The following is a 17968-nucleotide window of genomic DNA, read 5'->3' as shown; positions in this document are numbered from 1 at the left end:
ACTCTTTTTGGAATAAGATTTTAATGGAATTGAATGTAATTAAAGAATGACGGAGAACAATCGCATGAGTAAAGTGTCCGAGAAGGACGATGAATGCGTGTTTACTTGGAAAATCTACACGGGTTGGGATTACATGATTGGAAACGAAGAGACGGCACACAATAAGAAAGCCTCTCTCATCATGAGCATGAAGGTAACGCGCAAATTCCATATACAGACAATAACCGCAACTCCGTAACGTAGGTTGCTATGGAGCAGTGCATACAGGGCCGTGCTTAAGGGGGGGGGGCGCTAAAAGTTTCCCATAGGGATGTATATACCGAAGGGCCGCTACACTCAGTTTCGCCCATGCATTTCGCCCGGGGCCGCGAGACCTCTAAGCACGGCCCTGAGTGCATGGTCATTTTATGGGAAGGTCAGCTCGCAACCGTTTTATTTGCGCAACTCATTCGTCCGTTTCAAGCCGGGGGAAAATATCACTGCGTTGTTTTGCGCCATCTATACTGGTACCCTAAACTACATTTTATTTTATTTATTGTATCAATATAATTATTTCATTTAAATTATTTATAATCCTAATATTCAATCAGAAATATATACAGGGTGATGCAAAATTTTTAAGGAGTTGTAGGGCATGAGTTGAGAAGTATGCCTGTTTTTTTCCATTTTCCTACGATGAGTTAAAAGAGCGCCAGAGAGCTTCAAAGTGTGGCCTACTAGCCCCTGGAAGTAAGCTGCAACATGGGCCAAATAATGATAAATCCAGGACATGACTCTATGCGAAAAACCCGTCCAACAGCGCTAACACCCGACCACTATTGCCGCCTATTGGATAAACGCGCGATCGCGGACCTAAGTCATTTTGGGGGCAAATTTTTTACGGACAGTTTTCAAAAATAATACACGTGGTCGTCGTAGTAAATATCCTGGAATATTTATTCACAGTTATCATATACAGGGTGTTTTTTTTTGCTCGAAAAAGTGATTTTTTTCAAAGACTGTTTTCTAGAAAGTTGCAATTTGTACTGTACACTTTCTACCAAAATTGCATCTAAATCTAAAAATATTTTCACGTTTTTTGAAAATTTAAATTTTAACCGCTAGGTGCTATAAGAAAATTGTCAATGAGAAAATTGTAGAGCGTCACCGAAAACGTACAAATAGCGTTGGCGCGAAAAAAATAGACGTCTTTTTCACTGACAAAATACGACTTGGAAAAGTGACAAGCTGGGCAATCTAAAATAACTTTTTTTTTAATTCCATTGGGAGAGTAGTGTAACTTTATGAAAGTCAGATATTTGTTAATCGGGTGTTTAATGCATTAAACACCGCTGAAAAATCGAGGAGACAATGGCGAAGAAGGTATTACACGATTTAATTTCGTAGGATAAAAATGCGAATTTTTTGAAAAAACAAAGAGACAATTTATTTATCTACTTACAAACAATATTTATAAGTACGTTTCGAAAATACCAAATTCGGCTGCTTGCAGGCTTGGGCACGAACAATCATATTGTCGAAGGCGGCTTGAATCATTTCCGGGGTTACTTCCCGGCAAGCGCTTACAATTCGTTGACGCAGCTCTTCAAGGGTCTCAACCGGAGTGGCGTACACCTTGTCCTTGATGAAACCCCAAAGAAAGAAATCCAACGGAGTCAGATCGGGCGACCTTGCTGGCCAGTGTACGGGACCGTTTCTTCCTATCCATCGTTGTGGAAATTCGTTGTTTAGGTAATCTCTCACGGCTCTGTGCTAATGAGGCGGGGCACCGTCTTGCTGAAACCACAGTCTTGCTCGTTGCGCCAACGGCAGTTCGTCAAGTTGTTGTTCTAGCTCATTTCTCAAGAAATGTAAATAACTCTGGCCATTTTGATTTTGCGGTAAGAATACTGGAACAATTAACCGGTTTCCAACAAGACCAATCCAAACATTCAAGTGCCCAAATTTAAATTGCATTAAACACCAGATTAACAAATTTCTGACTTTCATAAAGTTACACTACTCTCCCAATGGAATTCAAAAAAAGTTATGCTAGCTTGCCCAACTTGTCACTTTTTCAAGTCGTATTTTGTCAGTGAAAAAGACGTCTATTTTTTTCGCGCCAACGCTATTTGTACGTTTTCGGTGACACTCTACAATTTTATCATTGACAATTTTCTTATAGCACCTAGCGGTTAAAATTTAAATTTTCAAAAAACGTTAAAATATTTTTCGATTTAGATACAATTTTGGTAGAAAGTGTCCCCCGGCACGTATAAGGTACAGTACAAATTTCAACTTTCTAGAAAACATAGTGTTTGAAAAAAATCACTTTTTCGAGCAAACAAAACACCCTGTATAGTGTGGTTATTAAAGTGAGTACTTATTTTTATACGTACTAAGTTCATAATTAGTATAATGTATATAATTATATAATTTTAAGCATATACTTTCCTAGAATCGTTAACAATAATCGAAAAATGAGGGGAGAAATATGGCAGGATTTTCGAATTACAACCGCCACTTATTTCCGAATTCCGACTTAGTCAACACTAGATGGCATTCGGGAAACCGGAAATTTCTGCTTGATTTTGCTCCCAATTTTTTTAAAATGGTCGCCTGTATCTTTTGGTGGACGACCAATTTAGTACGTGTGAAGGTACTAGAGTCATGTCCTGGATTTATCATTATTTGGCCCATGGCTGCAACAAGCACAAAACCAAGCAGCAGGGACTTTAAATACTGTTTAAGTTTACTTTTTACGCTGGTTACCTCGATTTGTTTACAAAGTCCTTTGTTACCTATCACGCGAACACAAACCTTAATGTTCGCATTTCCCTGATGCTTGATTTTGCGCTTTTGGCAGCCTACTTCCATGGGCTAGAAGGCCAAACTTTGAATCTCTCTGGCGCTCTTTTCACTCATCGAATAAAAATGGGAAAAAAGCAGGCATACTTCTCAACTCATCCCCTACAACTCCTTCAAATGTTTGCATTAAATTTTGAAACACCCTGTATAATGAAAAGTCGATATTCAATTAATAGGTGGTCTATTCAGTCAACTATAATTTTCGCGCCAATGTTCATATTAGTTTCATTAGCATTCGTTAGATGGCGGAACGAAACACTGTGATCTTTCCCCGCTATTTACAAACTTCCCTCCGCCCGAGGAGCAGTGAACGCTTGTGACCGTTTCATCACGGACTGTAAATTTTAGAGGACCGGTATTCCCGAGGTATTTTACGCCCCGTTCACCGATCAGGCTGACGGGAGTCGCTCAAGGTCATAAAAAAAAACTAAAGCGCGTGTCTTTCGGTCGGCCAGATTTCCAGATAACATGCGGGGGGGGGGTCTATCTCTATGCGTGGTACAAATTACCTTGACGGACTCTCTCTCTCTAGTTCGAAGTGATTGATGCTCGGGGAAACCAAAATTCTACAGGGGAAGGCTACGCTTTACTCGTCCTCTAAAATTTACAGTCCATGGTTTCATAAAATGATCCGGGCAGAAGGGTTCGGGAAAGCGAGACCGCTCATTTTACGCGTAAATATTGAACGATATGAATTCTTCGCAGGAAGCGATTCTAGAGGAGCAAGAGAGAAAGAAAGAAACTAGAAAGTAAAAACTAAACGTCGCGTTTTCAAATCACATTGTTTGCAGAAATATATAAGAAACGCCTAAGGAAGGAAGTATGACACCTCTATTTCTTTTGCGCGAAATAAGAAATGTTGGAAAATAACCTTAGGAATGGATTATCAATACCACGCAAAAAAGAAATGCTTTTCTTGTTTTCGTACTTCCATCGTGGGCGGTTGTTATATTCCTCCGCTGTAGTAAGAGCCTCGATTAACATTTCTTCGTATTTTGACAGTTGGAAAGTCATAATGCTTCGTGTTATGGCCAATTTCATCGTTTTAATATTATTATTTTCGAGCGCCATGGCTGTTGTGGTAGTTGTCGATCGGTCCCAACAACCGGAAGCCGAAATTTCCGGTTGGTATCGACAAAACGAGGTGCGATTTCAATGCTATGGATGGCTTCCTTCACAAATTGAAACGGAATGATTCGCCCGCAGGTGACGGTAGTGGTATCGGCGATATCCATGATATACCCCAATCTATTCGATTTGATAGGACTGATGGAAAGGTATCACCCCAGAGTGCAATTACAATGGCAGTTAGCCAGGTATGCCACCATTACACGAACTAACTTTTATACTAAGACGTACCCATTATCACATATTCCTCAGGATTCTTGTTTTATATTTGCTTAATCTCTACACCCTAATATTCGCCCTCTTCAATAAAGTACTGAAAATGGTAAGCCAGACGCCAAAGATTTTTTGATCATGACTAAAATGAGCACTTCATCATATGTTTAGGCGAATGCGCTGGAAGGTTTGAAAAAGAACATCACATCTTTGGGCCTAATGGACGCCATGGAGACAGATGCTTTGCTCAACTTCACCAGCGTCTTCGTTACTTCGACCATGGCAAGCACGCCCTTTGATCAGGACACGACCGAAGACTCCACCCCCAAATGCGAATTTTATATTTTGCGCAACTGTAGTCTGGCTTTGTTGAAACAGAGCCAACCCGATCTCTTCAGCTACAACAGTTCCGTCTTCTTGGATATCTTAGACAAGCGGAAACTAGAGAGGGCTCAGGCCGAATACAAGAAAATGTTCAAAGGCCTCTTGAATTTAACCCTCATCGCCTTAGCTAACTTGACCACGACGTCCAGCAGGCCCGACATGAACGACACAATGGGTAAAACTTAGAGACCGCTAATTATTTGTACCATCACTGTATCCGCGTTATTTTTGCTCCAAAGAACAACCTACGTCGATCGGTGGTTACAATTCTTACCTCATGGGTGGATTCAATCAAACCGTTCCCGACTGGGCATTTCCAAATGGCACGCCTCCAATAGACCCGATAGAGTTCACGAAAAAGATCATGGAATATACCATCGCCAACATTAGCAGCGGCACCACCAAATATCCGGACTACTTCAGAAGCGTCAACAACAGCGAAATAGTCATGTGGTCTCTTTTGAATAATACCAACCAAAACTGGACTAACTTTGCCCCGCCAGCTTTCAGAGACGACGAAACCGAGAGGATCATACTCGAGTTGGCCGAGAAGGTTTCCAATTGGACGGCCGCCAATTTCACCAACTACGACGCGTTGTACGGGAACCGTACGAAACAGAATGACTTAAGGACGTTCCTTTCGCAAGTCGACTGGAACCGGTCGACTGGTGATTTCGCGTTGCCCGGTGGGCGTACTACCGGCGCCAGTGAAACTAGTCAACCCACTTTTTACACCGATTTCGGGACTACGGATCCGACTTCGAGTACCCTACCGGACCACGCCGATAACTGTACGGTGAACATTACGATCTGTCCCGATGATATCGAACCCAAGCGGACTACGTTGTTGGACATGGCAACCGGATCGGACGGCACTTCAAGCCGAGGTACCACGCCCGGGATCGCCACCACAAAGGGTCCGGATATGTGTCCCGATTCGTGTTACCCCGACCGAAAAATACGCGCGCCCACGGTCGAGGAATTGGTCAGAGTGGACGAGGAAACGAAGACGAAGTTGCGAAAGTTGTGCTGGGAAACCATGTTCGGTCAGGAATTGGTTAAACTAACGGTGATGGACTTAGTGATGACTATCATATCAACCCTATTGATGGATTTTATCAGGGCCGTTTTTGTCCGGTACGCGAATAACTGCTGGTGCTGGGATTTGGAGAAAGGCTTCGTAAGTAGATTCATTATGGCATCAGAGTTTGTGGCGCCGCGTTATGACAGCTTACAGTTTTTGGTTCATAAATTAAAACTAGCCGAGAAGCCCGCCTTACAGGCGGGCCCTCAGCTAGTTGTGTTTCGAGGCGCTCCACTCCAGTACGCCCCCCCCCCCCCAACCCCTTTTTCCCATGGGATAATTTCCTTGGCACCCTTTTCCCCATAGTCGATCCACTGCAGTAAGGCACCCTCCCCCTTTTACCCATGCGAGAATTTCCGTGACACCCTTTACCCAATAGTCGAACCACCGCAGTAAGGCCCTTCCTCCCCTTTTTTCCCATGTGAAAATTACCGGGGTACCCCATCCCCATTTTTCCCATGTGATAATTACCGTGGTACCCCCTCTCCGCTTTTCACATGTGATAATTTCCGTAGTATTCCCCTCCCCCTGTCCAACGCGAGAATGTCCGTGGTACCCTTTTTCCCGCAAAAATAACTCAAACTCGCAGTCGTTCCAAACCTCCCTGTACCCTTTTAAACCCCCTGTATCCAATGGCTGATGTATAAAGACCACGGCACTAACGTACGCCGAGAGACCACGGGACTTTCAAATCGGAACGAACCCGAAACTCCCCCCCCCCCCCCCGTTTCCGAAACACACAGGCAGGCTTTCTGATACTACCCCCGCACGATCCCCCCCTCCGAAATTCACGGCTGCAAGAGAGAAAATTTTCGGGTGTATTGCGTGTTGGGACAAACACTCCCCAACTCTCAGGGGCGACAGATTTTGAGCATTTTTAGAAACTGACATTTGCGTCACTTTAGAAAATGTGTAATAAAAAAACTAAAAACCAAATCGGAAATCGAAGCCGACTCGATGCGAAAACTCAAATCGTAGCGTACGTAAAAAAATGCCACGCGACGCTCGCGCCCGTAGCGCGCGCGCGAAAAGCGTCAGAAAATCGAGAAATAAGTCGCCAAAATCGGTTGACGAACCTACCTACCTACCACCCAACCAACACCTTTTTATTTCGTTGCCCCAAGGGGGGGAAACGAAATTTTAGTTTCCCCCTGAATCGCGTCGTCTTGGATAGGGGTGTTGGATAGGATTACCTCGCCGTGTTCGTAAAGGCACGAGTTCAGTGGAGTTTGCGGTTGAGGCTGTGAAGAGCGCTCCGGGGGTAACGTCAGAGTCTTGGCCGACCGATCAAGGGGTGGTGGTGGGAGGGAGCAGGTCACCTCGTTCTAGCCGCAAAGGCATTTTCGAGGGTCGGAGTTTAACGCAACAACTTCGAGGTAAGCCTGCCTCCTCCGCTTTTCGTTCTTCGTTCCGCTTGGCGCCATCGTTCCATCGTTTCACTTGGCGCCGTCGCGACGGGTTGGCCTTGTAGAAGACTATGTTACGAAAGTTTCAAAAATTCTCCACTAACACCGCCAAAGCGGCGCTGCGGTGGTGAAATCGCTGACATGTTTATTACTTAAATATAAAAGCTCTTGGTTTAAAAGTTATTAGAACATTTTTTAAATTATTAGAATATTTTTTAAGTCACGTAATATCATTAAACATAGATGGCGATAGCGTCACTAACTTTTACTTTTCAAACTTTATCTCTCAAACGTGTTTCCTGGTCAAGGGGTGATTTCCCCCTTACCGACGCCGAGAGGGAAGGGGCGAGAACCGCTTTCGCGGCCTGTGTTCAGTGATTTTCTTACGTTGTAAACATTTGTGCCTGGTAGCATATCACGAATTTATAAAACGTTTGCGCGGCCTGTGTTCAGTGAAGTGAGTAGTGTGTTGTGAAAGTCAATATTTGGCCAATGTGCGTTTTCTTCTCACGAGGACAAGCTGGAATTTTGATGGTTTAAGCCCGTCATTCAAGCTGTATTTCTTATACTTCATTTGAAACAGGTAGTTTGGTTTTTATACATTCAGGCTGTATTTCTTATACTTCATATGAAACAGTTTGGTTTTTATATTTTCAGGTAGTTTGGTTTTTATATTTTAATTTTTTATTTGTATTTCTATTTTTCTTAATTTTTTTTCGTTTTTTTGGGATTTTTTTATTTTTTTTTGGATTTGTCTTAATTTTTTATTCGTATTTCTATAGCGTTCTGATTTTGAATTTGTATTTTTATGGAATTCAATTGATTTTTCTGCTAGGAAATAATTTTTAATTTTCGATAATGTAAGAATTTTTTTACTTTAACAGAAAATGGTTAAAAATGACATTTTTAATATTTAATTTTTGTTTTAAACCCGTCAAAATTTTAAATTCGGAACAACTAGACTTCTTTTGAAAGGTTAACTACATACGTTTTCAGTTTATCACGCAGACTGCCAACTTATAATCTTCCAACAAGCCAAAGGCAGAATAAATAATGTAGTCGAATTATTTAGCGTTATTAATTTTACTGGTTTGGTTTTATTTCCTGAAATCGATCATTTTTAAGAATGGTACAATAATTTTATTTTCACGATCTGGCAAACGCTGAAAGCTTTAGCGGTAGAAGTCGGGAAAGTGATATGATAAATACCGTGTTCCCCTCCTTAATGTGGCTTTCTGTAAATAGCTTTGCCTTCTACAAGTCGCTATTTGAATATGGCAAAACGAAGAAACCACTCAAAGCCAACGGGAGCTAAGCTTTTAATGGTTTGAGGACTGTATTTTTTTCTGACCAGCGACGACGCTTTTATCTTTATAAATCTGAAGCGGGTTCAATTTCTGTGAGGTGAGCGAGCCGCTTCCGTTGTTTTGTATGCGATTCACTATGTCGTCGATTTTCCTGGGCCTGAACCTTTCCAACGAATTCGGCTGCTATTCGTGGCGCCTATTTCTCAGAATTTAGTAACTCCGGAAAGCGTTGGCACGTTCTTTTTCTGCACCGATTTTACAACACACAGCTATTTCGATTTTCTGGTGCTCTAATCACGATATAATCTTTAATCATGATTAAATCGGATTTAATCAATATAATCATGATTAAAACGAATTTAATCGATATAATCATGAATAAATCGGATTTAATCATCTGAGGGGTGCGTCGTTAATCAATAAAGTGACCTGCCCTGGAACAATTATTAGTATAATTAAAATCACCTTTTTATGTCCTCGTGACACATTTGTACTTAAACTAAAATGAAAAGTGTTGAAGTGGGCTTTTCCTTTGGGTTTTTCAGTATTTCCCAATATTTTAAGAAAATAAGGTACCATAAAGCGTTCGCACGCGCATATGTTCTCGGAACTGGACTTCCCGTAATCCGTCAATTGTTCGCACCGAAGAAAATTATTAGTATATCACCCGGGTTTTATTCACCCCCTTAGGTGATAACAAAACCGGAGGCGAACATCTTCGAGGTCCGCCTCCGGTTTTTTTGGTCCGTCTTTTCGCCGAGCGTTCGGACTGTAAAAATGTTCACCTAGGAGGGTTATTGGACCCTCCTAGGTTACCCTAGCTTCTCCGTGCGAACAGGGTATGTATTCAATTAGTAAACAAAACCGAATTCCGACTGAGAAAGATTAACGGGAAATATTTCTTTGTTTACCTTTCCCTCCGACGCCAAACTTTAATAACTAAATTTTCGATAGGTTAATTCTAACAGATTTTTAAAAAACACAATAATTTGGCGAATGAAACCCAATAGAATTTTTATACGATTTTTGTAACAACTGACCTTTCTTAAGAAAGGCTCGGTAACTTCGGTTCGTTTAAATCTGATAACATAGGCAACGAAATAATATTATCGCCCTTGGCGAACTTGTTATTATATAGATAACGGGATTATAAGGATAATATTATTTCCAGAATAGTTATCTAATTGTCTACAGTTAACAATTTTCATAACTAAACACTAAATCCCCATTACTTTGGAGTTAAAATTAAAAATAAAACGGCTTTGCAAAGGTTTTACATGACGCTATGTCCTCTGTAGTCACTCTCATTATACTTATTAAATAAATTTTCAAATGATGTTTTTAGCCTGGCTATGGAGATTTCAAAATTGCGGAAAACATCCTGCATTTGGTTAATAATCAAGGAATGATATGGTATGTGCAAAAATTGAGCCGTTTAAAGCTTAATGATGTGTTTGACGTTGAATTTAATATTTCAGGATGGGCATGTTTTTTTCACCAGGTCTACCGGCCATAAATACGGTCAAACTATGCATATTGTTGTATGTGAGGAGCTGGGCCGTGCTTACTTGCAACATTCCCCATGAAACCGTCTTCAAGGCGTCCAGGTCCAATAACTTTTACTTCGCCCTCTTATTAATTATGCTTTTTTTATGTACCCTACCCGTTGGCTACGCCGTTGTTTGGCTCGAACCATCTTGGCATTGTGGGCCATTCAGGTAAATATATTAGAGGACAAAATTAACGTTAAAGGGTATCAGGAAAGCCGAGATCGGGTTTATTTCATAAGAAAGAGTGTATCAAGAATTATACCAAAATCTCAATATGTTTCCAAATCATAAAGACTAGAAACACAAATCCTTGTGATTGTCCTGACTTCAGTGACTCAAAGGTTGTTTTTTTGTGAAATCAACTTTATTTCATCTCTTCTTGTCCCTTTAAATATAAACAAATAAAAGATACATCCAGGACATATATTCGCTACAAAAGCGCTTTCCTCACTAGGTGGTTGCTTTTCGCCTGTTCTCGGACTAAAAGTGTACACTTTTTAACCTAAAAAGTTTCATTCGCCTATTCCGGGGATGAGATTTACTTCGTCCCATAACCTATTCGCTTGTTCCGGAATATCAGGGCTACTCTTTTTACTCCTTCTGAAAAGGAAGCGTAAAGAGCGTAACTCGGATTTTGTCGTCTGCTAAAAAGACCACAGGCAGCATTTTGAACTCAAACTATTCGCCACCACAGAATCAGAGTAAAATGACGTCATAGCTTTACTCTTCTTACCCTACTCCGAAATCCTGGAACAAGCGAAAATAAACCACCTAATTTAACGCAGTGCGTGAAGATACGTCATTTTAGATCATAGACTAAGAATCTAGAAGGACTCTTAACTCTGACTCAACAAAGACTCAATTGTAACGTTGTAATCGGGAAATCATAGTTTAGGATGAACAATTTTTTGGACAATGGTACAGTAGTTTATTTGTGTTATCGGTGCAATTCCGATGGTGAAATAGTAAGCCTGAAACCAAGGAATACAGGGACGAGAAAGCAGGAAAAAAATTTCGATTTTAATTATTCACGGGGAGTTAGTTGTAAACAAACCGCGGCCATTGTTAAGACGTGGTTCACCATGGACAGTATTATTGTAGTTAGTTTTTACCATTTTGATGTTAAATTAACAAGTTGGCAAGCCAAAATATACCTCTCCTCGGAAGAATTGTCCCTAGTGGTATTAATTTATCGAGATAACCCTTAAAGATATATCTCCGCAATTTAGAGTTATTTGTTAAAAATATTAACCCATTTCTATCCCGCCCGGTATAAAATTTTAATTATAATTAAAATAATTGAGACGAAACGACCAATTTTAATTTATTCAGAATATCATAAGTTAAGTAGTTACAACAGTAAGTTAGACGTACTATAACAATGCACAATTGAATTAAACCCTTTTACAGAACAAGTTTATCAGTTAAATATAATACGAAGCAAATTTTAATGAAAGAAATATCTACAGAGGCTTTTTGGAATTACTCTCTTACGAAATACTTGCCGCATCTTTAACGCTCATTTTATTTCAACACTCGCCCTTGATGAAGATACCGTAGATATCTGGTAGTGGACGACTCGTTCACTTCCTGTTGACGTTGTGACGCATACCACATGAAAAAGACCAATGCCGTCCAATTTCCAATATCATATAATGACTCGCACACCCAAGAAATCATTGACTGCGTTAGAAATCGTAGATATCCAAATATCCACACCAAATGTATTTACAAGAAGCAAAAACCTTACCATCAACAAAGCACAGAGAGCCACTTGACGAACCGCCAGCTCTTAAAGCAATTAACGTTAAATTATCTCCTTTGAATTAACAGAACTATATATAGGTCGTTAAAAAAGTGGACCACCCACAGGGTCTACCCTTTAACCCTCTAATCTCGGCTGACTGCGCTAAAACAAGATTTAACCTTTAAAAAATACCAGATTAGGCCTTCATAAATTCATTAATAAAAAAAGACTTTATTACCTATTATGCTTACGATGCCTGTCTTAATTTCAGTGAATCTAAGGAGCTATCGGTGGTTCTGTGGTAGAGCGCTCGACTGCCAAGCCGAATGGTCTGGGTTCGAAACCTGGGTGGCGCATTTATTTTTAATCAATAGAGAAACGCTAAAGTAGAATTTCTTCGATGCAATAATTTCAATTTCAATTCTATTTCAATTAAACCAAAATTTCGTACTCTATTAAATACGCTTCCGATAAAGCTGAAGGTCTAATTTTCAATAAGGCGTAACAAGTGTCGGTGGTTCTGTGGTAGAACGTCCGCCTGTCAATCAGGAGGTCTCGGGTTCAAATCCCGCCCGATGCGATCGCAAATTGATACTAAGACGAATACCGTGTACAACTGGTGGAAACCCTGCCATTGAACGTTGAGAGGTAGCATTACACTCAGCACTCGGTCCGTCCCAAAGTCATTAAGAAGAAGTTGGAGAGAAAACGCCCATATAAACACAACAGACTCAACATGCACATCCATCAGAACACAAACACAACAAATTCAACACTCACAACCTACGCATAAACATTACAAAAACGTAATACACCAAACCGTCACGACGGTGAGCGAAAAAACACCATCCAAACCAAACCGCAAATGCATCCGTTAACGCTCACCGTCGCACGGTGGTTTTGCCAACCCTTTGAGAAACTGCGTACGCAGTGATTACACTTTGCACCGAAAATGCGAACGCGTTCGCAGTCCTGACAGACAGACACACCCACAGACCCACCCACAGACCCACCCACAGACCCACCCACCCACAGACCCACCCACAGACAGACACGGTCGTTGTATAACCCCTCCTAGGGGACTTTGTCCCCTCGGAGAGGTAAAAATAAAACTACGGGCGTAAATAAAAAATGCCCATTTGTTTTGAACAGCTAAAATTATGTGACCGCCATTTTTTTTGTTTAAAACTAACTCTCCTTGCGTTTAGGTCGTTTTAGGTGATATATTCCAACAGAGGCCGCCAATACACTTTCTCGTCCCTGTATCTACTGTCCTTGCTGAAACGTAGTCTAGCTGTACATTTGTCCAAACAGCGTAATGGACAATGGTATAGTAGTTTGTTTGTGTTATCGTTGCAATTCCGAAGGTGAAATAATAATCCTGAAACATAGTCTAGCTGTACATTTGTCAAACAGCGTATTGCGACGTCGTGTACTCTGCTTCACTCAAAAAATTAAAAATCCAACTGAAGTGTTGTCAAGAATTCTGCTATAAGCTGATAGCAGTAAAATATTCGCGACCACAAACTATCGCTACGCCCCCTTTGGTTCGCTATTGAAACCTAGATAGGTCCCGGCTAAAGCAGACGCTATTAGTTTTTCCTCATCGTCATTTGTAAATTTGACTTAATAAATAATGATACTTGCATTTTGATAAAATGTTTGCAAGGTTTTCTTATATTTTGATAAGTTTATTTAAGAAGAACAAACGTTCTTATGACTTTTTTTAATTTTGTCCGTGGCAGACGCTAGATCATAGGCTCTACCAGTGTGAGAAATAAGGCCAATCTCCAGTTTAAAAATTAGATGGGCCAGTTGAAAAATTAAATTCTTGGGGTGTTAGTGGCCCTGGTGACCACTTAATTAATTAATTAAAGTTTTTTCCCTTCAAGATTTTAGTTCATTAAAAAAATACTATATTAATCCCTAAAATTGTTTGGTCTTTGTCAAGAATAGATAATTTGACCATAAATTATGAAAGTCTGATTTTGTAGGTTAAAAATGGTAAGTGGCCAGTGGCCAGTTTTTTAATTAAACTACCTAGGGTCTACTGGCCATAGGTCCAGTTTTTAAAAAAATCCTTATTTCTCAGCCTGCGCGTTACCTCGGAGAAGCTAGCGCCGTAACGCCACTTAAACTCGTTTCGGTCACGAATATAAAATGATATCCTAAACTAGTTGTTAAAAATCTAAAAGTTTCGGGTTTTTTTTTAACATGGGCCATTAATATTCAATTCTGAGGCCGCCTATTAGAACCTTTTCGGGGCCCCTTATTTTAGGTTTTGTAGATCCCTTTTGTCACTCAAGTAGCAAGCATCCTAGCCCTGCTTATATTAGCTGAACCGGAAAATCCATGGTGTTAGAGATAATTGAACGAAATTCTTATAAGGAGTATGAACGTAATAGAAAAATTGTCTACTAAAACGCACTACGGCACCAATAACCTCTCCAGGTGGCAGATATGTGAGATTCATGGATCCACCATTGCTTTCATCAAAACGGCTAACGTACAGTACAAGCACTTCCGATAAAAACCCGTAAATTGTTTCTTGGACCATGCTTGGCTTCAAACAACGAGGGTGCTACAATGGAAAGGTGTACCAAATTAAAGATCCTCGACATGTTTCCCACATAATTTATCATCGATAGGCAACGTTATGTTGAAAATATCACAATTTATTTACAGTATTCGGTAAAAGTATGGGATAGTTGTCCTGGATGTATCTATTAGTTACTTAAACGTGCTTTAAACGACCATCTCACCAGATGTGCTTCTTCTGAACCAAATCCTTCATTTCAGTGGTTACCCTAAAATATACAAGATATTCACAGGATATTTAGAAGAAGTACTTCCGAACTTTATGAACGTTATTCTTGAGTATTTAACGTCTCCCGGGATCGTCATTCCGTTATTTCTATTACTAATGTAAGTTCGAAACATAGTTTTATGACAGATAATATATAGGTTAAGCTTTTAGCCCGCGCTGGGGAACGTGTAGGAGCTTAATTTTGCACCAACTGTTTACGGTACACTCTGTTAAATAAGTCTTCGGCCGTTGGGATTTTGGCACTTATTTGCGATTATCTCAAAAACTATGAATGATAGCTAGTTGAAACCAATTTTATTTTTAATATTTTACTAATATCTTTCCTACCTATGTCTTGATTCACGTGTAGCATTTCCATATCCGCCGGAAACGCCAAATATCGTTTTTGACAACTTTTTTAATAATGATGTTACGTCCATGAAACCTGGATTTTTTGATTCACAAGGGTCGATTCATATTTAGAAAAAGCCATTTTCATCCGGCTACGTCAAACGGCTACTAAGATTTGGCCTATCGAAAATTCGAGTCTCATTCGGAAAATTCTAAAATGCTCGAGGCGACCGAGAAATAATATCTTATTGTTGAGGAAAAAACAATTTTCATCGTTTCAATGCAGGTAACACAATAAGCATATATATATATATATATATATATATATGAAAATTGTTTTTTCCTCAACAGTAAGATATTATTTCTCGGTCGCCTCGAGCATTTTAGAATTTTCCGAATGAGACTCGAATTTTCGATAGGCCAAATCTTAGTAGCCGTTTGACGTAGCCGGATGAAAATGGCTTTTTCTAAATATGAATCGACCCTTGTGAATCAAAAAATCCAGGTTTCATGGGCGTAACATCATTATTAAAAAAGTTGTCAAAAACGATATTTGGCGTTTCCGGCGGATATGGAAATGATACACGTGAATCAAGACATAGGTAGGAAAGATATTAGTAAAATATTAAAAATAAAATTGGTTTCAACTAGCTATCATTCATAGTTTTTGAGATAATCGCAAATAAGTGCCAAAATCCCAACGACCGAAGACTTATTTAACAGAGTGTGCATATTTTCCAGCCCGGTACCCAAGATCTACGGAATCATTTAGGCTCTCCATTTCCTTCCCTCATAATAGCATACCCGGACCTTGGTCATTTTTCCAGCCCAACCGGGTATCGCGAGGGGTTGGAATCTCAATAGGCCTTTCAATAAAATAAGCTACGCTTGCTGAACTTGTTTTTATGTTGCTCATTCGTCACGAAATACGTAGAAGTTCAGTTACGTTTATGCTTAAAAACAGGGTGCCTCGTCGAATTTACTCTTATGTCCAGGGTTTTTCTTAGTAAAACGTCATCGATACGTCACCCGTGACGCAGCAGCAACATCGAAACAAGAAGGCCAATGTTACTTTATAGAAAGGCCTATTTCCCAAATATCAATACAATAATATAACTTCACTCCGCGATGCACCACCACCATTTCTCATGCTGTAAAGAAATTATAAAAATGTTCTATGTTAAAAGTTCCAACTTAGGTCGTGGGTTCGAATACAAAGTTTTAAGTGTCCAGATGATATTTTAGCTTTATTAAAAGTAGGCTCTGGCCAAAGATAATTTAAACTCGTACCCTAGATTCGAATACTGAGAGCTTTCCCATTGACGGTTTTGTTACGAAGTGTTTACCCTTTTCCGGCACGTGACCTGAGAAAAATCGGGCTCCATCGGTTGCGGTAAGCATAGAAATCTCATAGGTAACTAGAATGCTGCCGTGTAACTGGCAAATGGCCCAAACGCCGTGGCAGACGAAGCCAGATCTCAGCCAATCAGAGCTCAAAGAGCGGTTCTGCCAAGAATTTAATGTCACCGGAAAGAATGACGTCACCTATCTCCCGCTATAGTAACGGAACCAAGGATGATTATTATCCTCCTTGGCGGAACCACTCTACGGCCTCTCATTGGCTGAAGGTTCAAGGTGAACTGGCGTCAAGCTCGGCCGTAGGCGGTAGCATTCTTTAGTTACCTATGAGATTTCTATGGCGGTAAGGCGCAAACCATGGAGCGAATTTTTTCTGAGTTCCGGCGGGAAGTGGGTAAACACTATCGGCAACGCGCGAGAGAGTGTTTTCGAACATGGATTAAACACTAAAGGATGTAGCACGGGGCACCGGATATGAGTTTGTAGCGCCATCTGTTTTTTTTTTGGGACTTTTATACCGTGATTTTTAGAATTCGTCTGCTATTTTTTCGATACCATTATTTATTGAAAAGCACGTGGGTTTGTTTGCCCCTGGATAGAGCGGAGATAAAAATAAGTTTCCGGTTTTTCGGACTCGCGCCGCTAGGTGGCGACGTGACAGGGATTTGTGTGTTTTTCGCCCGTGGAACTTCCTTTAGTGTTTAATCCATGTTTCGAATCTAGGGTACGAGTTTAAATTATTTTTGCTCTGGCGTACTTGGGCTTAAGTGCACCTTAGAACAGGTTTAAAAAAACACTCGACGCTAGCGCCATCTCTTATGCTGTCGCCGCATGAACATTATGACAACAGCTAACTGGTTTTATATTTGGATGTGAAACTAAAACCATAGAGATAGAAAAGAAATAGAGGGAAGATTACCTGTTTTTGACCGGGAAAATTCTCCCACCCCCCACGCATGTATTAAAGCAGAGATGGGCAGAATTTGCAACGCCATCTATCCTTCTTTTGTTTACATCAAATGACAGTTGATTTTCCAAAAGTCATAATGTATTTCATTTCAATAGTGCCTCTATTTCTTTTCTATATCTATGACTAAAACCAGGTTGTAAGTCCAGTCGCGGTAGTACAAATTTTATAATTGCCTTTGATGGGGATTTTATGAAAACACCTGAGTAGATGTTTCTAGATTCGAGAGAACTCCATAGGAAGTGGCGGCTGCTAAAAAAAATCGTTAATATCGATTAATTTCTAAATTTTTTATTCAAATGCTATCAAATATTAATTTAGTGGTATTTTTTCGAATTTATTTAAATAAATTTAAGTATCTCTAAACAGCCGCCAGAGGTCTCTATCGAGTTAGGGAATAAATGGGAAGCTTGGCAATACTGCATTAGAAAACCGCGGAAAATTTAAAAACCGATATGCAACGTGTTGAAAGTCAAACAAACGTACGTTATTTTAATATTTTTAGATTGATTATTTATTACTTAACATCATTAACTGGATCATTGAGGGAAGCTAATAATGATTTGAGATTGCAACTTAGGCGAGAGAAAAATGAGCCTGAAGAAGCTACTGGGGAAGGTAAACTAATTATATTTATTAAATACTAAATTTGAAAGCTGAGCTGTAATAAACTTTTTGAATTAGCACCAGCTGAAGCCGCGAATGCCGAATCATCTACAAAATGGACATCGGCTAAGAAAATCTTACCAGTTTTGCCCAATAAATTTCGAAAGGGTCACGAAGACGACATAGACGAAAATGGCGAAAAGAAAAGTAATT

The 17968-nt window shown here is 40.1% G+C and overlaps 1 protein-coding gene across 3 annotated transcripts in view; it reads left to right on the top strand.

Annotated features, from left to right (window-relative positions):
* Tmc (Transmembrane channel-like) overlaps window positions 1–17968 on the top strand; it is a 36761-nt gene that overhangs the window by 16932 nt on the left and 1861 nt on the right. For all 3 annotated transcript variants that reach the window (XM_090173490.1, XM_090173491.1, XM_090173489.1), the window contains exons 8-19: window positions 46–193; window positions 3553–3596; window positions 3850–3991; window positions 4054–4163; window positions 4228–4297; window positions 4360–4747; window positions 4812–5752; window positions 9715–9782; window positions 9848–10087; window positions 14466–14591; window positions 17655–17767; window positions 17834–17962. In XM_090173490.1, the coding sequence (XP_090029616.1) occupies window positions 46–193; window positions 3553–3596; window positions 3850–3991; window positions 4054–4163; window positions 4228–4297; window positions 4360–4747; window positions 4812–5752; window positions 9715–9782; window positions 9848–10087; window positions 14466–14591; window positions 17655–17767; window positions 17834–17962 (2519 nt within the window). The remainder of the gene's footprint in view (window positions 1–45; window positions 194–3552; window positions 3597–3849; window positions 3992–4053; window positions 4164–4227; window positions 4298–4359; window positions 4748–4811; window positions 5753–9714; window positions 9783–9847; window positions 10088–14465; window positions 14592–17654; window positions 17768–17833; window positions 17963–17968) is intronic.

Source organism: Leiobunum rupestre, chromosome 4 (genome assembly GCF_980474605.1).
Source record: "Leiobunum rupestre chromosome 4, qqLeiRupe1.1.hap1, whole genome shotgun sequence".
NCBI lineage: Eukaryota > Metazoa > Arthropoda > Arachnida > Opiliones > Sclerosomatidae > Leiobunum > Leiobunum rupestre.
This window is presented reverse-complemented; position numbering and strand designations above follow the sequence as displayed.